Source organism: Festucalex cinctus, chromosome 19 (assembly GCF_051991245.1).
Source record: "Festucalex cinctus isolate MCC-2025b chromosome 19, RoL_Fcin_1.0, whole genome shotgun sequence".
Lineage (NCBI taxonomy): Eukaryota > Metazoa > Chordata > Actinopteri > Syngnathiformes > Syngnathidae > Festucalex > Festucalex cinctus.
In genome coordinates this window covers 2,051,197-2,069,946 of record NC_135429.1, presented here as the reverse complement: position 1 = coordinate 2,069,946, position 18,750 = coordinate 2,051,197, and the positions used below count along the sequence as shown (strand labels likewise).

At 35.9% G+C, this 18,750-nt stretch overlaps 2 protein-coding genes and 2 long non-coding RNA genes across 13 annotated transcripts in view; 3 read left to right on the top strand and 1 right to left on the bottom strand.

Moving 5' to 3' along the window:
- Nucleotides 1-651: 651 nt before the first annotated feature.
- On the top strand, nt 652-3,121 carry LOC144006927 (uncharacterized). 2 transcript variants are annotated; one of them, XM_077506053.1, is made up of 11 exons: nt 652-781; nt 961-1,247; nt 1,328-1,399; nt 1,458-1,509; nt 1,591-1,988; nt 2,065-2,115; nt 2,189-2,249; nt 2,483-2,546; nt 2,606-2,694; nt 2,775-2,844; nt 2,935-3,121. In XM_077506053.1, exons 5-11 carry the CDS (start codon nt 1,971-1,973, stop codon nt 3,077-3,079), a joined length of 498 nt encoding a protein of 165 aa, XP_077362179.1. In that variant the 5' UTR covers nt 652-781; nt 961-1,247; nt 1,328-1,399; nt 1,458-1,509; nt 1,591-1,970; the 3' UTR covers nt 3,080-3,121. The 2 variants fall into 2 exon arrangements, with proteins under 2 accessions (XP_077362179.1, XP_077362177.1); XM_077506051.1 differs by having other exon boundaries at nt 1,198-1,247; nt 1,328-1,509.
- LOC144006936 (uncharacterized) lies at nt 926-14,070 on the bottom strand. Of its 9 annotated transcripts, none has more exons than XR_013279984.1 (8): nt 13,783-14,070; nt 13,463-13,546; nt 10,549-10,628; nt 8,685-8,764; nt 2,626-3,085; nt 2,464-2,543; nt 2,164-2,386; nt 926-2,017 (listed from the first exon to the last, which is right to left on the bottom strand). It is a non-coding gene; the product is annotated as an uncharacterized LOC144006936 (long non-coding RNA). The 9 variants fall into 9 exon arrangements; XR_013279985.1 differs by lacking the exon at nt 10,549-10,628 and having other exon boundaries at nt 1,249-2,017; nt 2,626-2,798; nt 2,897-3,085; nt 13,783-14,065; XR_013279986.1 differs by lacking the exon at nt 10,549-10,628 and having other exon boundaries at nt 1,249-2,017; nt 2,626-2,798; nt 2,909-3,085; nt 13,783-14,065.
- On the top strand, nt 3,684-17,239 carry LOC144006933 (uncharacterized). The gene is made up of 4 exons (XR_013279974.1): nt 3,684-4,091; nt 8,708-8,795; nt 10,572-10,659; nt 17,078-17,239. It is a non-coding gene; the product is annotated as an uncharacterized LOC144006933 (long non-coding RNA).
- LOC144006930 (uncharacterized) overlaps nt 12,981-18,750 on the top strand; it is a 7,627-nt gene continuing 1,857 nt past the window's right edge. Inside the window, exons 1-5 of the mRNA XM_077506056.1 lie at nt 12,981-14,110; nt 14,223-14,247; nt 14,710-14,902; nt 18,127-18,264; nt 18,445-18,731. The gene's annotated coding sequence lies outside the window, so the exon portion shown is untranslated. The remainder of the gene's footprint in view (nt 14,111-14,222; nt 14,248-14,709; nt 14,903-18,126; nt 18,265-18,444; nt 18,732-18,750) is intronic.

The following is an 18,750-nucleotide window of genomic DNA, read 5'->3' as shown; positions in this document are numbered from 1 at the left end:
GGAGGTGAACTTGACATTTTGACTTTGGTAAATGTTCACTTTGATGGCGAAAGGAAACACAAGCAGTCCTGCCAAAGCCAACGTGCCAGCGGCTGGCTTGTGGTGGACAAGTCGACGTCCATGTTACGTAAAGGATCAATGTGCATTTGGCACTTGGAATACTAAAACATAAATCGCCGCGACTCGGACAAAGTAGGCGAGCGGTAAAAACTTTGCCTGGTGTGCAGACGACCACGGTTCGATCCCCGTGGGGACCTCAATGTACAATTCAAAAGCAAGAATGAGTAAGAATCGAACCCGAGCTCGCTGATGCACAGTCAAAGTCATTTACCACTTGACTATCTCGAAGTGAAAAGTCTTGGTCGTTTGGTCGTATTTCTATGTTGATTGACGCTGCGTCACTGCTACTTGATGAATACGTTCTAAAAAACGAAATCATCATGAGAACTGCTGGCCGAGTGGTGAAGGATCATGTCTCCGGAGCAGACGAACCGGGTTCAAGCCCCGGACGCGGTGGACGCGACTTTCTATGAAGCGCTTTGAATGTTTCTCTCTTGCTTATCAATGCAGGAAACTGCGATTTGTGTTTGTTTCTATGTTAAATAGCGAACTTTTATTTTATTTTTTTTTTATATATATATAGTGACGTCATCACCGGAAACCTATTTAAGGCGGAAGAAACGCGACGTTCATTCTTTCTCACCTCAGACAGCATCGCGTCGTCCTCGTCTTCCTGCTGCTCCGCACGAATTTCCACAAGATCTTACAACACTTTGACCAGGTTAGTGTTCGCGCTTTTAATAACTAAATTCGCTACTCTTGTTAACTTTTAACGCAATGTAGCACTTTTGGCGTGCTTGCATCTTGCAAACACGTTTGTGCCAGCGTTGCTACTAAAAAAATGGTTCCATGAGGTTAAACTGCACCAAAACGCCTTTATTGTCACATTTTTTTTCCCAGAATCGCGACGAAAAGCAAGCGACGTTTTCCGGAAGGTAAGTAGACCAAAATTTAACAATTACACGGACTGAATCAAGCAGATTTAAATACATGCGTGTTAATTGTCTAATTGTTTGTCTACAGGTGGAAATCTTCAAATTGAGCCTAAAATGGCCGACTTGCTGTGCGTTTCAACGTGGACTCACAAACAAACCAGTTTGTATCAAGTGTTTCTAAATGTCTCCTTTCTGTCCACAGGCTCGCATCTAAAACACAACGGCCAGATTGACTGCAAAAAATGGCAGAATGTAAGTTTTTATTAAATATATCTATTATTAAAACAGACAAAATAAAAGTTTTAGGTTGTGTTTCTTATTTCTGTCCACAGGCTCTAAAATGGCCGACTTGCTGTCGTTTGAGGCGTGGCTTCATGAGACTTTCAACTAAGCTAAACTAGCTTGTAAGGCCGACTGTTGTAAAAGTTAAAATGCTTACACAAACGTTGTCGTATCTTTCAGGCCAGCAGCTGCACGTCGTCGTGGAAGAGGCGTCCAGTGCTGCCCTTCACTGGTGAAACACACACGTTCACAAGAGCCCAAATGTTTGACACGTTTATTTCAGCATGTGATTGAACCTCTTGTATCACTTCAGGCGTAACGAGCTCGGCACAGGAGATCTGGATGAGATGGACGGCGCTTCAAAGAGCTGTGGAACAAGACTTGCAACAAGTGAACATTTTCTTTTTCCTTTCAATGTTTCACCAAAACGGCAATGAGAAACTGCAGTCAGGACCCTCTTCCAATTCTGGTCCTTCAGGGCCAGAGTCTTGCAGGTTTTACTTTTTTTCTGCACAACAGCTGATTCTGATCTTTAAGAGTCAGGTGTGATGTACAGAAAAATGTAAATCGTACAGGACTCAGGCCCAAAAGGACCAGGATTGGGGAAGCCTGGTTAACAAGGTACTTTACCCTCTTGCATGTTCTTCCTGCTGTTGTCCACCAGGTGGTGGTGAAGAGCCTGATTGACGCAACATGGCTCCTCCTGTGCAGGTCAAAGTCATCTTCATCAAGGTTTGGACCTGTTGCAAAGATTTAACTTAACACATTTTTTTCCTTAAAATTCTAGATGGTGCAGTCCATCAGACATGATCAACTTGTGTCCAACATGAGTGTCAACGTAAACTCCAAACAAATTTGCCAATTAAACATTTCAAAGTGCACTCACCTGCATTCTTTGACTCTGCATGCAGCGCACCTTCCAGTCCAAGTGGGGCCCGTCCGAGTTTCTGCAATCAAGACGACTCCTTGCAGGTGGTGCTCCAAGCTGCCTCCATTTTCAACGTTTTAGTTTTAAATAAAGAAAATAAATGAGCATGTTGCCTGGTCCCTCGCTTGTGTTGTGCAGGTTTGTCCGTCCTCTTCACAGGTGTGCCAGCATGTTCGGCGTGCTGCTTCAACAAGAGGTTAATTATTAAAAAAAAAAACTGCGCTAAAAAAGTGATTGTCTGTTTGCCCTGGTGTCCACCTTGCATGTTGTGTTGCAGATGAAGCTGCTGGATGTTCCAAGATGAAAGAAATCAGACTGATTGGAGTTGGTGTCCTCAGCTGGTAAGAGAAAAAATTTGATTTCAGCTTTCAATTGTCTCATTTGAATTTGATGTGTCCAGTGTGGAGGACGACGGGGTACCTGCTGATGGCCAAAGTTCAACGACGAGCCAACAACTTTTGCTTTTCTTGCTGATTTTGCATCCACAAGGTACATGGCAGATGTTGACACTCTTGATTGCACAATCAGGCCAACCTTGATCAACTCGGCTTTTTTTGTTTCCTCTTTAGGCAGCAAGGAAGGTGATGAGCTTCCTGAAAATGCAGTGGTGTGGAAACAAGTTACAGAAAACTCGTCTTGGTAGGTTTTTCATGCTAAACTTTTTTTTCTCTGCACTAGAAGTTGACTTAACTTTGTGATTCACTTTTTTTTTTTATTTTGACGTCTTAGGTCCACGTTCTTCTTCCTGGCCAGCCACTTGACCACATGCAGTGAGGAGCAGACTTATTTTTTTTTTTTTAGGTCCATGCGCTTCTTCCTGGCTGACCTGTTGACCACAAGATCATCCAACATGGAACTTTTGTTTGCTTTGTGATTGACTCTGCAAAAGAAAAAATAAAGCTTGATTACAAAAGAACACTTTAATTCTTGATTTGTTTCCCAAAACATCACAAACATAAAAAAAAAATCTAAACTTAAAAAAAAAAAACATAACATAAAAAAAAAAATATAAACTTAAAAAAAAAAAAAAAACTTTTAAATTCTTTTTTGGATTTCTTTTTTTTTTTTTTTGGATTTTTTTTTTGGGGGGGATTTTTTTTTTTTCCTGGAATTTTTTTTTTCCCCTCAAATTGGGCAGGATGAGGCCGGAATACTGGTTTGTGATTGGCTAATAGTTCTGTAAGTGGGCGGAGCAATGAGGATAAAAGGCTATGATTGGTTAATAAGTGGGTGTGGCTATGCAAACTAGAAGCGCTGTGATTGGTTGGTGTAAGTGGGTGTGGTTATAAAATTTTAAAGCGACGTGATTGGTCAGAATTGCAAAAGTAAGCCCGTTTTTGCAAAATCGAACACAGTGATTGGTCGGTTTGGGGTGGGCGTGGTTATGCAAATTTGAGCTGCTTCGTGATTGGTGGAGCCAAAACTGGGCGGAGTTAGAGGTAGTCAAAGCAGCAGAGAGCTTCTGGAAGCCATTTTGAAGTGTTGAGGTAAGAGTTTCACATCAGTTACTCCAATGAACACGAGACTTTTTGTGTTCACCTCAGCCAAAGTGGCTCAAATTTGACAATTTGGAGAGCAACAGGAGGAGGAATATGAGACGACAGAGTGGTAAACTGCTGTCAGACTCAGAATCGTTTGTTTGCCACTACACAGCAAAGGCTTCCAATGCGCCGAGGGCACATTTGACTGATAAAACACAAAGACGCCCGTTCAAGTTGAAGCATTTATTGAACACAAAAGCTTGACATGACAATTTGAAAGCCTTTGAGGCGCTTTTGTGTGGGACCGACTCAGCTGAAGGAGCTCACATGTGACGTCACTTCCTTCCAATGCCACACGGACACCACGTGAGCACACCAACCGACATCTCGCACTGGCAATCAAACGTAAGTGCCGTGTACTTTGCAACATCCTCACACACCTCTGGACAGGTTTTCAAATCACAAGTTCATTTAAAAAAAATAAATAAACAAGGTAGAAAATGGCGGAGCTAACAGGTGCTCAAAAAGTCATGGAGAAGCCTTTGGCAGACTGACAGAAGAGTTTATTGTCAAGGCAAAAACTCTTCGTAGGGGCTAACGAGGCATCGCAGGTGTGTCAACATGTTTTTTTGTATGTTTTTTTTCCTTTGTCCATTACAAAAAAATTGAAAAGATTGATAAAGGTGCTCCTTTGTTAAGTCTATCCTTTTTTTTTTTTTTTTTTTTTTTTTTTTGTCCATTACAAAAATTAGAAAAGATTGATAAAGGTGCTCCTTTGTTAAGTTTATCCTTTTTTTTTTAAATTATTTATTTATTTTATTTTTGTCCATTACAAAAATTAGAAAAGATTGATAAAGGTGCTCCTTTGTTAAGTCTATTCTTTTTTTTATTTTTGTCCATTAAATTTTTTTTAAAAGATTGATAAAGGTGCTACTTTGTTAAGTGCTTTTTTTTTTTTTTTTTTTTTTGTCCTTTGTCCATTACAAAAATTAGAAAAGATTGATAAAGGTGTTCCTTTGTTAAGTTTATCCTTTTTTTTTTTAAATTTATTTATTTATTTTATTTTTGTCCATTACAAAAATTAGAAAAGATTGATAAAAGTGCTCCTTTGTTAAGTTTCCTTTTCTTTTTTTTCTTTTTTTAATTTATTTTATATTTGTCCATTACAAAAATTAGAAAAGATTGATAAAGGTGTTCCTTTGTTAAGTTTCCTTTTATTTTTTTTTTATTTTTTTATTTTTTTTTGTCCATTACAAAAATCAGAAAAGATTGATAAAGGTGCTCCTTTGTGAAGTTTATCCTTTTTTTTTTAATTATTATTTATTTATTTTATTTTTGTCCATTACAAAAATTAGAAAAGATTGATAAAGGTGCTCCTTTGTTAAGTTTATCCTTTTTTTTAATTATTATTTATTTATTTTATTTTTGTCCATTACAAAAATTAGAAAAGATTGATAAAGGTGTTCCTTTGTTAAGTTTCCTTTTATTTTTTTTTTATTTTTTTATTTTTTTTTGTCCATTACAAAAATTAGAAAAGATTGATAAAGGTGCTCCTTTAAGTCTATCCTTTTTTTTTCCTTTTTTTTTTTTTGTCCATTACAAAAATTAGAAAAGATTGATAAAGGTGCTCCTTTGTTAAGTCTATTCTTTTTTTTTATTTTTGTCCATTAAATTTTTTTTAAAAGATTGATAAAGGTGCTACTTTGTTAAGTGCTTTTTTTTTTTTTTTTTTTTTTTGTCCTTTGTCCATTACAAAAATTAGGAAAGATTGATAAAGGTGCTCTGTTGTTAAGTTTCCTTTTATTTATTTATTTATTTATTTTTTTTTTTTTTTTTTTTGTCCATTACAAAAATCAGAAAAGATTGATAAAGGTGCTCCTTTGTTAAGTCTATTCTTTTTTTTTTATTATTTATTTATTTTATTTTTGTCCATTACAAAAATTAGAAAAGATTGATAAAGGTGCTCCTTTGTTAAGTTTCCTTTTATTTATTTTTTATTTTTTATTTTTTTTTTGTCCATTACAAAAATCAGAAAAGATTGATAAAGGTGCTCCTTTGTTAAGTCTATTCTTTTTTTTTTTATTATTTATTTATTTTATTTTTGTCCATTACAAAAATTAGAAAAGATTGATAAAGGTGCTCCTTTGTTAAGTGCTTTTTTTTTTTTTTTTTTTTTGTCCTTTGTCCATTACAAAAATTAGGAAAGATTGATAAAGGTGCTCTGTTGTTAAGTCTATCCTTTTTTTCTTTTATTATTTTATTTTTGTCCATTACAAAAATTAGAAAAGATTGATAAAGGTGCTCCTTTGTTAAGTTTCCTTTTTTTTTTTTTTTTTTTTTTTTGTCCATTACAAAAATCAGAAAAGATTGATAAAGTTGCTCCTTTGTGAAGTGCTTTTTTTTTGTTTTGTTTTGTCCTTTGTCCATTACAAAAATTAGAAAAGATTGATAAAGGTGTTCCTTTGTTAAAGGAACACTTTACTTATTGATCCATTTTTAGCAGCAAAAAGTTGCTACTTTTTCAATAATTAATTTGGTGACGTGATTATTTTTTTATGTACATTTAATAACTTTTAAACCGATGTTAAAATGAATCGAACGCCGGCATGTTTGTTACACGTGACTAAATAACCCGGATGTTTACGTCACTAGTGTGTAAACGCTACACTATGGAAGCACTATGCAACGCAGCCGTGCATCTAGCGTCAAACCCGGAAGGATTAAACCTTATCGCTTCGATCCAACACGACAAAATAACCCTACCGAAGGAAAGTCTGCCTTGGATGTGAAAGTTGTGGCGCCAGATGGTCTTTTCGGGCACAAAATAAACTTTAACGAACGAGTGAATCAGGCGGGGGGGTGGTGCGGGAGCTGCACAGGAATGGACAATCCGCTAATGAATGTGTGCTGGCTGGAAATGAAAGAACTCGAGGATCGGTTCCTTGCGGACAATCTCAACTGCCAATATCCAACAGGTAACGTGACACGCAGCACGAGCAATGCAAAACGTGTGGAACTGACGAACTATTTCAGGAAAAAGAAAAAATAGTAAAATTAAATGTATCATCGTTACAGCGCCCAACCTCCCCTAGCTGTTTTTTTTCTTTTCTTTTTTTGCGTAGCGTCCCGATGATGTAAACGAAAGGTTGCAAGAAGGTTGTGTATTAACCGTGTTTATTTATAGACAGAATGAAGTAAGGAAATGCGAGACGCCGTTACCTAGGCTGGTTACCACAGGAAGAACAGCGGGACAGAACACAAATGTAGTACGTCGCACACGACACATGATAATGACACTAATCCACATTCTATAAATTTTTTGGTAAAATAAGATTATGAACATGGTCAATTTGTGAAGTATAAACAACTTACGAGCTAATAAAACATAACGTCCTCGTCCCCGTACTTGACGATGTTCACACTCAAATGAATTATGAAATAAAACAGTCCGTGCAGTATAATAACGAAACATGCCTACCTTTCGCTTTAAATTTGCTTCGCTTCTCCGAGATCTTTCAGTGGCCGTAGGTAGGGACTCGATTTGTGCCGGCTGTTGGTGACAGTGAAGGCTCCGTGTTGCTAGCAGTTGCGGAAATAGCCGCCAGAGATCCTCCATCGGCTGGATTATTTCCCACGTCTGGTTCTTTAAAGATACTCGGTACTGCGTTGGGCTTTAGTATTAGGCGTGTGGCGTACCCCATCTCAAATTGTAACATATATTCGAAGTCCTCATGCCTGAAATGTTCGCTGCACACACGCGCCTGCTTGTCCTTGCCGGGAGGTTGACAGCACTTAGCAAACAAACCATTGTCTACTCAAGGGTTTTTTTTTTTTTTTTTTTTTTTTTTTTTTTGTTTTTTTTTTTTTTTTAGGGGGGTCTCGCGGGTTTTTCCTTGCCGACGCCTTGCAAAATTTCGCAATACACAAAGGCACAAGTGACAGTTTGTGTCCTCCTCGTTGTTATGTCTGCGTGAACTACTGTTCGCCAAGAGAGTATACACACTAGTGACGTCACCACTCGGGGGCGTTCCAACACGGAAGTACTTCTATGTTGAAGAAAAGTTAAATAAATCAATATAAGGGTGTATTCTTCAGCTCTTATGCATTTTTCGTAGCTAAACTAACTATTTACTGCCGATCAAGCCATACATGTAAAATTAAAGGAGCCTTCCTTTAAGTTTCCTTTTTTTTTTTAAATTTATTTTATTTTTGTCCATTACAAAAATCAGAAAAGATTGATAAAGGTGCTCCTTTGTTAAGTGCTTTTTTTTTTTTTTTTTTTTTGTCCTTTGTCCATTACAAAAATTAGGAAAGATTGATAAAGGTGCTCTGTTGTTAAGTCTATCCTTTTTTTCTTTTATTATTTTTTTTTTGTCCATTACAAAAATCAGAAAAGATTGATAAAGTTGCTCCTTTGTGAAGTGCTTTTTTTTTGTTTTGTTTTGTCCTTTGTCCATTACAAAAATTAGAAAAGATTGATAAAGGTGTTCCTTTGTTAAGTTTCCTTTTTTTTTTTTAAATTTATTTTATTTTTGTCCATTACAAAAATCAGAAAAGATTGATAAAGGTGCTCCTTTGTTAAGTTTCCTTTTTTAATTTTTTTTTATTTATTTTATTTTTGTCCATTACAAAAATTAGAAAAGATTGATAAAGGTGCTCCTTTGTTAAGTCTATCCTTTTTTTTTTTTTTTTATTTATTTTATTTTTGTCCATTACAAAAATTAGAAAAGATTGATAAAGGTGCTCCTTTGTTAAGTCTATCCTTTTTTTTTTTTTTTTATTTATTTTATTTTTGTCCATTACAAAAATTTTAAAAGATTGATAAAGGTGCTCCTTTGTTAAGTTTATCCTTTTTTTTTAATTATTATTTATTTATTTTATTTTTGTCCATTACAAAAATTTTAAAAGATTGATAAAGGTGCTCCTTTGTTAAGTCTATCCTTTTTTTTTTTTTTCTTGTCCTTTGTCCATTACAAAATCACAACACTGCGTACTTACAATCATCATGTGTCCAAATGCAGGTTGCCGTCCATCCGTCCGTCCGTCCAGTCTGTCGGCTGCTGAAAGGTCCCCCGAGGCTGTCAATCATCCAGACAAAAAAACAAAGCGGTGAGTCACATTGTCAACACTTTTCACAATGGCCACATAATGATCAGAATCGGATATCGTCAATATGGCAAAATGAGTTCAAATTAGACATCAAACAGGCAACAAACGGCTCCTCCATCAGTCCTTCACCTTCCCGTGGAAAAAGATTACTTGATTCGGGCAATATGACTCTCAAAAATGGAAAATGATCTTGAAAAGATATTTTCCATCTCAAAAATATGAAAATGTTTTTAAAAACAGTTTTACCTTGACAATACAGTTTGCGTCTTAAAGAGTATTTAAAAAAAAAAAAAAACAAGGTAGAAAATGGCGGAGCTAACAGGTGCTTTTTTGTCCATTACAAAAATCAGAAAAGATTGATAAAGTTGCTCCTTTGTGAAGTGCTTTTTTTTTGTTTTGTTTTGTCCTTTGTCCTTTGTCCATTACAAAAATTAGAAAAGATTGATAAAGGTGCTCCTTTGTTAAGTTTCCTTTTTTTTTTTTCTTTTTTTTTGTCCATTACAAAAATCAGAAAAGATTGATAAAGTTGCTCCTTTGTGAAGTGCTTTTTTTTTGTTTTTTGTCCTTTGTCCATTACAAAAATTAGAAAAGATTGATAAAGGTGCTCCTTTGTTAAGTTTATCCTTTTTTTTAAATTATTATTTATTTATTTTATTTTTGTCCATTACAAAGATTAGAAAAGATTGATAAAGGTGCTCCTTTGTTAAGTTTCCTTTTTTTTTTTTTATTTATTTTATTTTTGTCCATTACAAAAATCAGAAAAGATTGATAAACTTGCTCCTTTGTGAAGTGCTTTTTTTTTTTTTGTCCTTTGTCCATTACAAAAATTAGAAAAGATTGATAAAGGTGCTCCTTTGTTAAGTTTATCCTTTTTTTTTAATTCTTATTTATTTATTTTATTTTTGTCCATTACAAAAATTTTAAAAGATTGATAAAGGTGCTCCTTTGTTAAGTTTCCTTTTTTTTTTTTTTTTTTTTGTCCATTACAAAAATCAGAAAAGATTGATAAAGGTGCTCCTTTGTTAAGTTTCCTTTTTTTTATTTTTTATTTTTTATTTTTTTTTGTCCATTACAAAAATCAGAAAAGATTGATAAAGGTGTTCCTTTGTTAAGTTTCCTTTTTTTTTTTTTTTTTTTTTTTTTTGTCCATTACAAAAATCAGAAAAGATTGATAAAGGTGCTCCTTTGTTAAGTTTCCTTTTTTTTTTTTTTTTTTTTTGTCCATTACAAAAATTAGAAAAGATTGATAAAGGTGCTCCTTTGTTAAGTTTATCCTTTTTTTTATTATTATTATTTATTTATTTTATTTTTGTCCATTACAAAAATTAGAAAAGATTGATAAAGGTGCTCCTTTAAGTCTATCCTTTTTTTTTTCTTTTTTTTTTTTGTCCATTACAAAAATTAGAAAAGATTGATAAAGGTGCTCCTTTGTTAAGTTTATCCTTTTTTTAATTTATTTATTTTATTTTTGTCCATTGCAAAAATTAGAAAAGATTGATAAAGGTGCTCCTTTGTTAAGTCTATTCTTTTTTTTTTTTGTCCTTTGTCCATTACAAAAATTTTAAAAGATTGATAAAGGTGCTCCTTTGTTAAGTTTATCCTTTTTTTTTAATTATTATTTATTTATTTTATTTTTGTCCATTACAAAAATTTTAAAAGATTGATAAAGGTGCTCCTTTGTTAAGTCTATCCTTTTTTTTTTTTTTCTTGTCCTTTGTCCATTACAAAATCACAACACTGCGTACTTACTCACAATCATCATGTGTCCAAATGCAGGTTGCCGTCCATCCGTCCGTCCGTCCAGTCTGTCGGATGCTGAAAGGTCCCCCGAGGCTGTCAATCATCCAGACAAAAAAACAAAGCGGTGAGTCACATTGTCAACACTTTTCACAATGGCCACATAATGATCAGAATCGGATATCGTCAATATGGCAAAATGAGTTCAAATTAGACATCAAACAGGCAACAAACTGCTCCTCCATCAGTCCTTCACCTTCCCGTGGAAAAAGATTACTTGATTCGGGCAATATGACTCTCAAAAATGAAAAATGATCTTGAAAAGATATTTTCCATCTCAAAAATATGAAAATGTTTTTAAAAACAGTTTTACCTTGACAATACAGTTTGCGTCTTAAGAGTATTTAAATTAAAAAAAAACATACCAACTTGAATATCACATTCTTCAAATCACTTGTATTTATTTATCTATTAATTTAAATGATTTCTTGAATAATTATGGTACACTTCGCTTTTTCTTCTCAGAATCAATTGTTATATTTATCTTCAAAATGTTTTTGATTCGGGCGGCACGGTAGTCGAGTGGTTAGCACATCTGCTTCCCAGTTCTGAGGTCTCCGGTTCGAGTCCAGGCTCGGACCTTCCTGGGTGGAGTTTGCATGTTCTCCCCGTGCCTGCGTGGGTCTTCTCCGGGTACTCCGGTCTCCTCCCACATTCCAAAGACATGCATGGTAGGTTAATTGGGTGCTCCGAATTGTCCCTAGGTGTGCGTGTGAGTGTGGATGGTTGTTCGTCTCTGTGTGCCCTGCGATTGGTTGGCAACCAGTCCAGGGTGTCCCCCGCCTACTGCCCAGAGCCAGCTGAGATAGGCGCCAGCAGCCCCCGCGACCCTTGTGAGGAATAAGCGGTCAAGAAAATGGATGGATGGATGTTTTTGATTCAAGAGTTTCACTTTTGTCCACTAACTGATCAGTTTTTTTCTTGTTTTTTTGTGCGTCAGATGAAAGTCTTCCCTTCCACAAGGAATCGCTTCAACAAGATTTCAAGCTCAGAAAATGTAAACTTTACATATTCAGATTTTATATTGCAATAGAAAAAAAAATACATGCTAAATATAAAAATCTTAATTATGGCTGCAACTAACAGCAATAATTGATTAATCTGTCGATTATTTTGCAGGGCAATTAATTGGATAGAAAAAAAAAAACTTTACATTTCATTATTTCAATATTAGTTGAAAGTTTACCGTGCACAATAAACGGATTATGATTACTGTAAAACTATTTTTTGAAAAAATAAAAAAATTAAAAAAAATATCCCCAAAAGAAAGTAACATTGTTTAGGCAGTACCTAGGGGTTGAAGAAGAAAAAAAAAAAACTGCTTTTTAGCACATTTCAATCGAAACTTATTTTAATAAACAAAGTGCAAAAACAAGATTTTTAAAAACCTTTCAAAAACCTTCATTAAGTCTATGAAAATCACAACAGTATTTTTTTCTCAATCTACACAGTTAGCAATTTGTTCCACTAGTCCCATTACTGCCTTTCTCAATAAGGTTTATGTGAAAATAGTTTTATGGATTTTTTTTTTTTTTTTAATTCCAAAGGAGGAGTCTCCATACAGCAGCAAAATAAAAGCTACATCCAAATTGATAACCCAAAATGAGAGACACCTCTCATATGGCGACACTCCATACTCCAATGTTGGGCTTAGTCGAACTATTTCAATAAATATATATATATTTTCAATCTTTAAACAGTTTTTCTCATTCTTTGACAGGTCGTCTTAAAAAAAATACATATTTTTTTTAAACAAATGTTCAGAAATTATTAGCAGTATTCATATTATGAGGAACTTGTGCAGGTGTACAGTCAGTGTGTTTTGGTCTGTGGATATATCTTTAAAAACAAATATTAAAAATAAGTTGAGTCGTTATTTGATTTTCGTTTTAAAATAGATTGAAATACAGCTTGATTTTCTCGTTTGGCTGTCTGGAACGGGTAAGGAGAAGTCTCATTACTGTTTTAGTGAGTGAAAGAGATTTAAAAATACTTTTAAAATATATAAGACATTTAAAAATATTTGTAAAAATTTAAGATACATTTAAAAAAAATGAACTACAAGAGACATTTAAAAATATTTTAAAAAAATATAAGACATTTAAAAATATTTAAAAAATACAAGACATTTAAAAATATATTTAAAAAATACAAGATATTTAAAAATATAAAAAATACAAGACATTTAAAATTATTTTTATAAAATGAGACATTTAAAAATAATTTTATAAAATATGAGACATTTAAACATATTTTTAAAAATAGACATTTAAGAATATTTTTAAAAAATATAAGACATTAAAAATATTTGTAATAAAATGACATTTAAAAATATGAGATGTCTGATGTATGTCGTTTTTTAAATTATTATTATTATTATCGCATTAAAAGACGGGTACCGGTAATTATGTCTACATGTGTAGTTTGTCTAATTTTGTCTGGAGACGCTCACATAGAATCGATATTGGGCTTGTTGTTTTTTTTTTGTTTTTTTTTAAGATGTCAATGTCGCCATCTCCTGGCCAGTATGAGAAATGCTCGGGGTGACAACTTCGAGATCCAAAAACAAAAATACAAGTCGTTTTTTTTTCGATTTGTCCCTCGTGCTGTCTCCTTTTTACGTTGTTGAAGTAAAAATTGATAATTAAACTGTTACTAGGCTTTCCTTTCTCGTTCCAGACAACCAAACGAGCTGTATTTCAAATTTGGTGTTTCTATTTTAAAACGAAAATGAAATTATATGACTCGTTTTTCTATTTCTATTATCTGTTTTCAAACGAATATCAAATGACCCAAAGAGTGAGAATGTTTTGAGCGACTCTCCACCAGCGGCACAAGAACAAAACAGGAGCAAAATAAGCATGTGTTACCTTTTGTAGAAGATGTTGGTGACGAGATGTAGCAATTTGTAGCATGTGAAGCCATTACTCTATTTTCATTGTGGCCGTCAGCTTCTGTTTGGAGAAGAAAACAAGATTCAAGTCAAGCGTTTTCTTTGATTGACTTTTGATTGACAGCTGAGTGCTACTTGTAGGCGTGCTAACTGCCTAGCCACCCGGCTTTGTTGACATATTAGCAAGCGAGCTTCCAATGACCTTGCGAGTAACATTAAACAAGCTCAAATGTTATCAAGAGCCTTCTAGGTCGTGTATTAGTCATACACATATAAAGGGCAGTTTAAAATACTCACTCGAACGACAGGACTGCGATTGATTGAAGGCTTGCTTCTGCTTCCTATACGTACGGTAAGCGAGAACGTTCAATTCACATTAAGGCAAAGTACGTGGTTGTCTGAAGAAAAAAAAAAAAAAAAAAATTACGTTGAGGTTCATAATGTGTACATATTTGTTTGTTTGTTGGTTTGTTTGTACATCTTCGGGTAATTCGATTGAGTTAGGGAAACACTTCCAATTATCTTTCAAAACAACTAGTAAAAATAAATTTTTGAAACGAAAATGAAAGTGGCGAATGTGCTTTGGTGAAATAACCTGCTCGGCTGTCGACGCCAAAAGCGTGAAGTAAATGAATGAAAAAATGAATTTGATTATTTATTTTTGTATTTATTTACACATTTATTAATATTTTTTTATCTAGTTTTTTTTATTGTTGTGTTTGTACTTTTTGGTCAAGCATTGTCCAAGTACAGAATCTGAAGGTTGGTACACGACAAACACAAAGATAATCGTGATGTTCTTGGCTGAGTTTTGGTTGTTTTGACGCGATGAATTTTTGCAAATAAAGCATTTTAAGTATAGTTTGTTTACAAGCAGTGTAAAATCTCCATTCCAAGCGTGTGTACAGCACTTTATTTCCATGAAATCTAAGACATTCTGTCTCCACAGCATCTTTTCATCCACCAGGTGGTGCTGTCTGTGCTGGCGTCAGCACTGAGACGCCACGGTTGCTAAAAGAAGAAGAAAACATTCATGCTTTCGTCTTTCAGTCAAATGTTTTCATTCTTTCACCAAGTCGAGAGAGCTGCAAAGTTGCACGTTTTCGCTTTTGCGGTTGCATAGATTGAAAGACGGAATGAACAAACATTTATCTCTCAAGTGTGGACATTGAACGTTTTTTGTTTTGTTTTGGTTTGGTTTTGTTTTGCACAAACCACACACAGCACGAGCTGAAGAAGTTGCAAGATGCCTAAAAATAACGAGATCAACAAGTGAAGCCACGATGTTGCAGTCGTGCCTGAAAGGGGGAACGGCAAAGTAAAACAAAACAAAACAAAAAAAACAAAGACGTTCGTGCAGGAGCAAAACAAGGACGAAAGAGACGGACACTGCACGCTGATGGAAAGTCCAAAAAAAGTGGGTCCCTCTTACTATTCTGCTATTTAATTAATATGAAAATATATATTTGTTGTAACTTTGTACTTGAATGTGCTGCGAGGCATCGGGCTGCTCTGGGTTTATGTCGATTAAAACTTGTGGTTGGGGCGGAGAGAGAGAGAGAGAAAGAGATTGGAGGTAAGGAAAGGCCATTTGGCACCAATGTAAATGTGATTTGTTGAAATAACCTGCTCAGTTGTCGATGCCAAAATTTGGTCAAAACTTTGTTTCATTCTTGGTAAGTCCTCCTTACAACAGACAGCGGGCGGCGCTAGTGTGCAACAAGCGGAAAAATTTGAATGGTGGGCTGACGTCACGTCCGACTGCAGCTCGCTTGATGCAGGTTTGTTTGTTTTTTCTGCGACCATATGCGTGGTCTTCTGTCAGCTCGGTAGGCGAGCAACGAGCAACTTTTTGGCGTTTGTTGCCCTTTCTCACATGACGTTTTGCTTCTTGTAGGATTTGCACATTTGAGGGAAAAGCGCGTTTGACGTTTGAGCACATCACGTCACAATGCGTTTCTTTGCTTCCTTGAGAACGGCTCGCTCTTTTACCACCGGTTCAAACTTTATTTTATTTTTTCTGCTGGCCAGCAATCTGTTGGCGTTAGGGAAACACTTCCAAACAATCTTTCAAAACTAATAGTGAATTGAGTTTTTGTCACGGAAATGAAAGTGGCGAATGGGCTTTGTTGAAATAACCTGCTCAGTTGTCGATATCACAATTTGGTCAAAACATCTTTTTCCATTCTTGGTACGTCCTCCTTACAACAGACAGCGTGCACAAGTTCACCATGTATCATTGCTCGCCGATTTGTCAACTGTTTGACCTGTTTTCTTCGTCACACTGATTGTTTTCTAATACACTCGCATTGACGCTCTCCCTTCACCGCAAGGGGGCGCTTTAACGGGACGTCACACAGGAAGGATCTATAGATGGCGACCCGCGTGCTTGTGGGATATGTTTGGGTTTTTTTTAAATAAAGATGAGACACTTTTGCAGTCCTGATGACAAGCCAGCAGGCGGCGCTAGTGTGCAACAAGCGGAAAAATTTGAATGGTGTGCTGACGTCACGTCCGACTGCAGCTCGCTTGATGCAGGTTTGTTTGTTTTTTCTGCGACCATATGCGTGGTCTTCTGTCAGCTCGGTAGGCGAGCAACGAGCAACTTTTTGGCGTTTGTTGCCCTTTCTCACATGACGTTTTGCTTCTTGTAGGATTTGCACATTTGAGGGAAAAGAGCGTTTGAGGTTCGAGCACATCACGTCACAATGCGTTTCTTTGCTTCAATGAGAACGGCTCGCTGTTTTACCACCGTTTCAAACTTTATTTTTTCTTGCTGGCCAGCAATCTGTTGGGTTTAGGGAAACACTTCCAAACAATCTTTCAAAACTAATCGTACATTGAGTTTTTGTAACGGAAATGAAAATGGTGAATGTGCTTCGTTGAAATAACCTGCTCAGTTGTCGACGCCAAAATTTGGTCAAAACTTTTTCTTTCTTTTTTTTTCATTCTTGGGAAGTCCTCCTTACAACAGACAGCGTGCACAAGTTCACCATGTATCATTGCTCGCCGATTTATCAACTGTTTGACCTATTTTCTTGGTCACACTGATTGTTTTCTAATACGAGTGTATGAGATGCATATAATTTATATATGTATTGAAGGCAGGTGTAAAATGCCTTAAGTTCTGTTTAATAAATTAAAAAGAAAAAAAAACAAATTATGCTATTTCGGTCAAATATTTTCTCGAATTTGGATACTGTAAATTTATAGAATCGTATGCCGATAAACATTTATTGGGAGGAGCAATATGGCGGCCTCGCATTTGGCTATTGAGAGCGCCGTCCATCGCACCTTACATGGTACTTATTAGAATATTGAATTGAATTGTGTGGTCTATATAAAATTAGTACTTTTGTGTGAGGAAAATCAAATAAAAGATCACAGAAATTTACCAGTTGCTTCATTCAGTTTTAAACCAAAATAAATATATCGGGAGTGATATTATTGGTGTATATAAAATGCCCATATCACACAGTTCTATTGCAAAATGGTCAAGTAAAACAACTGCATCATATTTTCTCGATATGTTGTATTTTTTGATTGTGCGTTTGTACCTAATGTAATGTCCCCATATGTCACCCCCCTGCAGAGAACATGTGGTGCTCTGGGTCCTCTTCCAAACTGCCTGGCCGCTGTGAGACCACCAGATGACGAGTCGGCAGCTCTCCCACCCCCAAGTGTCCCCACATTTGTTCCCGTGTAATATTGTGAATTCATCTTTGTTTCTCGTAATAAAGCACAAGTAACAAACTCCACTGCCTCTTTACTTCAGTCATAAAGTGACTTAGCAATTCCAAGACGAGCCCCCTGCGGCTTGACAATGAAAGCAGACCACACCATGACAAATATGCTCAAATCAAGTCATGACAAAGTTTACAATTGAAATACTCGTCTGCTATTTGTATGTAAGACTGAGCAATGCTAACGTGCAAGCTGATATTTAAAAAGTGAATGGTCAGTCAAATGTTTCAAGTGGATATCGGGCAGGACAGGTTTAGTGATGGAGGTGAACTTGACATTTTGACTTTGGTAAATGTTCACTTTGATGGCGAAAGGAAACACAAGCAGTCCTGCCAAAGCCAACGTGCCAGCGGCTGGCTTGTGGTGGACGAGTCGACGTCCATGTTACGTCAAGGATCAATGTGCATTTGGCACTTGGAATACTAAAACATAAATCGCCGCGACTCGGACAAAGTGGCCGAGCGGTAAAAACTTTGCCTGGTGTGCAGACGACCACGGTTCGATCCCCGTGGGGACCTCAATGTACAATTCAAAAGCAAGAATGAGTAAGAATCGAACCCGAGCTCGCTGATGCACAGTCAAAGTCATTTACCACTTGACTATCTCGAAGTGAAAAGTCTTGGTCGTTTGGTCGTATTTCTATGTTGATTGACGCTGCGTCACTGCTACTTGATGAATACGTTCTAAAAAACGAAATCGTCATGAGAACTGCTGGCCGAGTGGTGAAGGATCATGTCTCCGGAGCAGACGAACCGGGTTCAAGCCCCGGACGCGGTGGACGCGTCTTTCTATGAAGCACTTTGAATGTTTCTCTCTTGCTTATTCAATGCAGGAAACTGCGATTTGTGTTTGTTTCTATGTTAAATAGCGAACTTTTTTTTTTTTTTTTATATATAGTGACGTCATCACCGGAAACCTATTTAAGGCGGAAGAAACGCGACGTTCATTCTTTCTCACCTCAGACAGCATCGCGTCGTCCTCGTCTTCCTGCTGCTCCGCACGAATTTCCACAAGATCTTACAACACTTTGACCAGGTTAGTGTTCGCGCTTTTAATAACTTTAAATTCGCTACTCTTGTTAACTTTTAACGCAATGTAGCACTTTTGGCGTGCTTGCATCTTGCAAACACGTTTGTGCCAGCGTTGCTACTAAAAAAATGGTTCCATGAGGTTAAACTGCACCAAAACGCCTTTATTGTCACATTTTTTTTCCAGAATCGCGACGAAAAGCAAGTGACGTTTTCCGGAAGGTAAGTAGACCAAAATTTAACAATTACGCGGACTGAATCAAGCAGATTTATATGCATGCGTGTTAATTGTGTAATTGTTTGTCTACAGGTGGAAATCTTCAAATTGAGCCTAAAATGGCCGACTTGCTGTGCGTTTCAACGTGGACTCACAAACAAACCAGTTTGCATCAAGTGTTTCTAAATGTCTCCTTTCTGTCCACAGGCTCGCATCTAAAACACAACGGCCAGATTGACTGCAAAAAATGGCAGAATGTAAGTTTTTATTAAATAT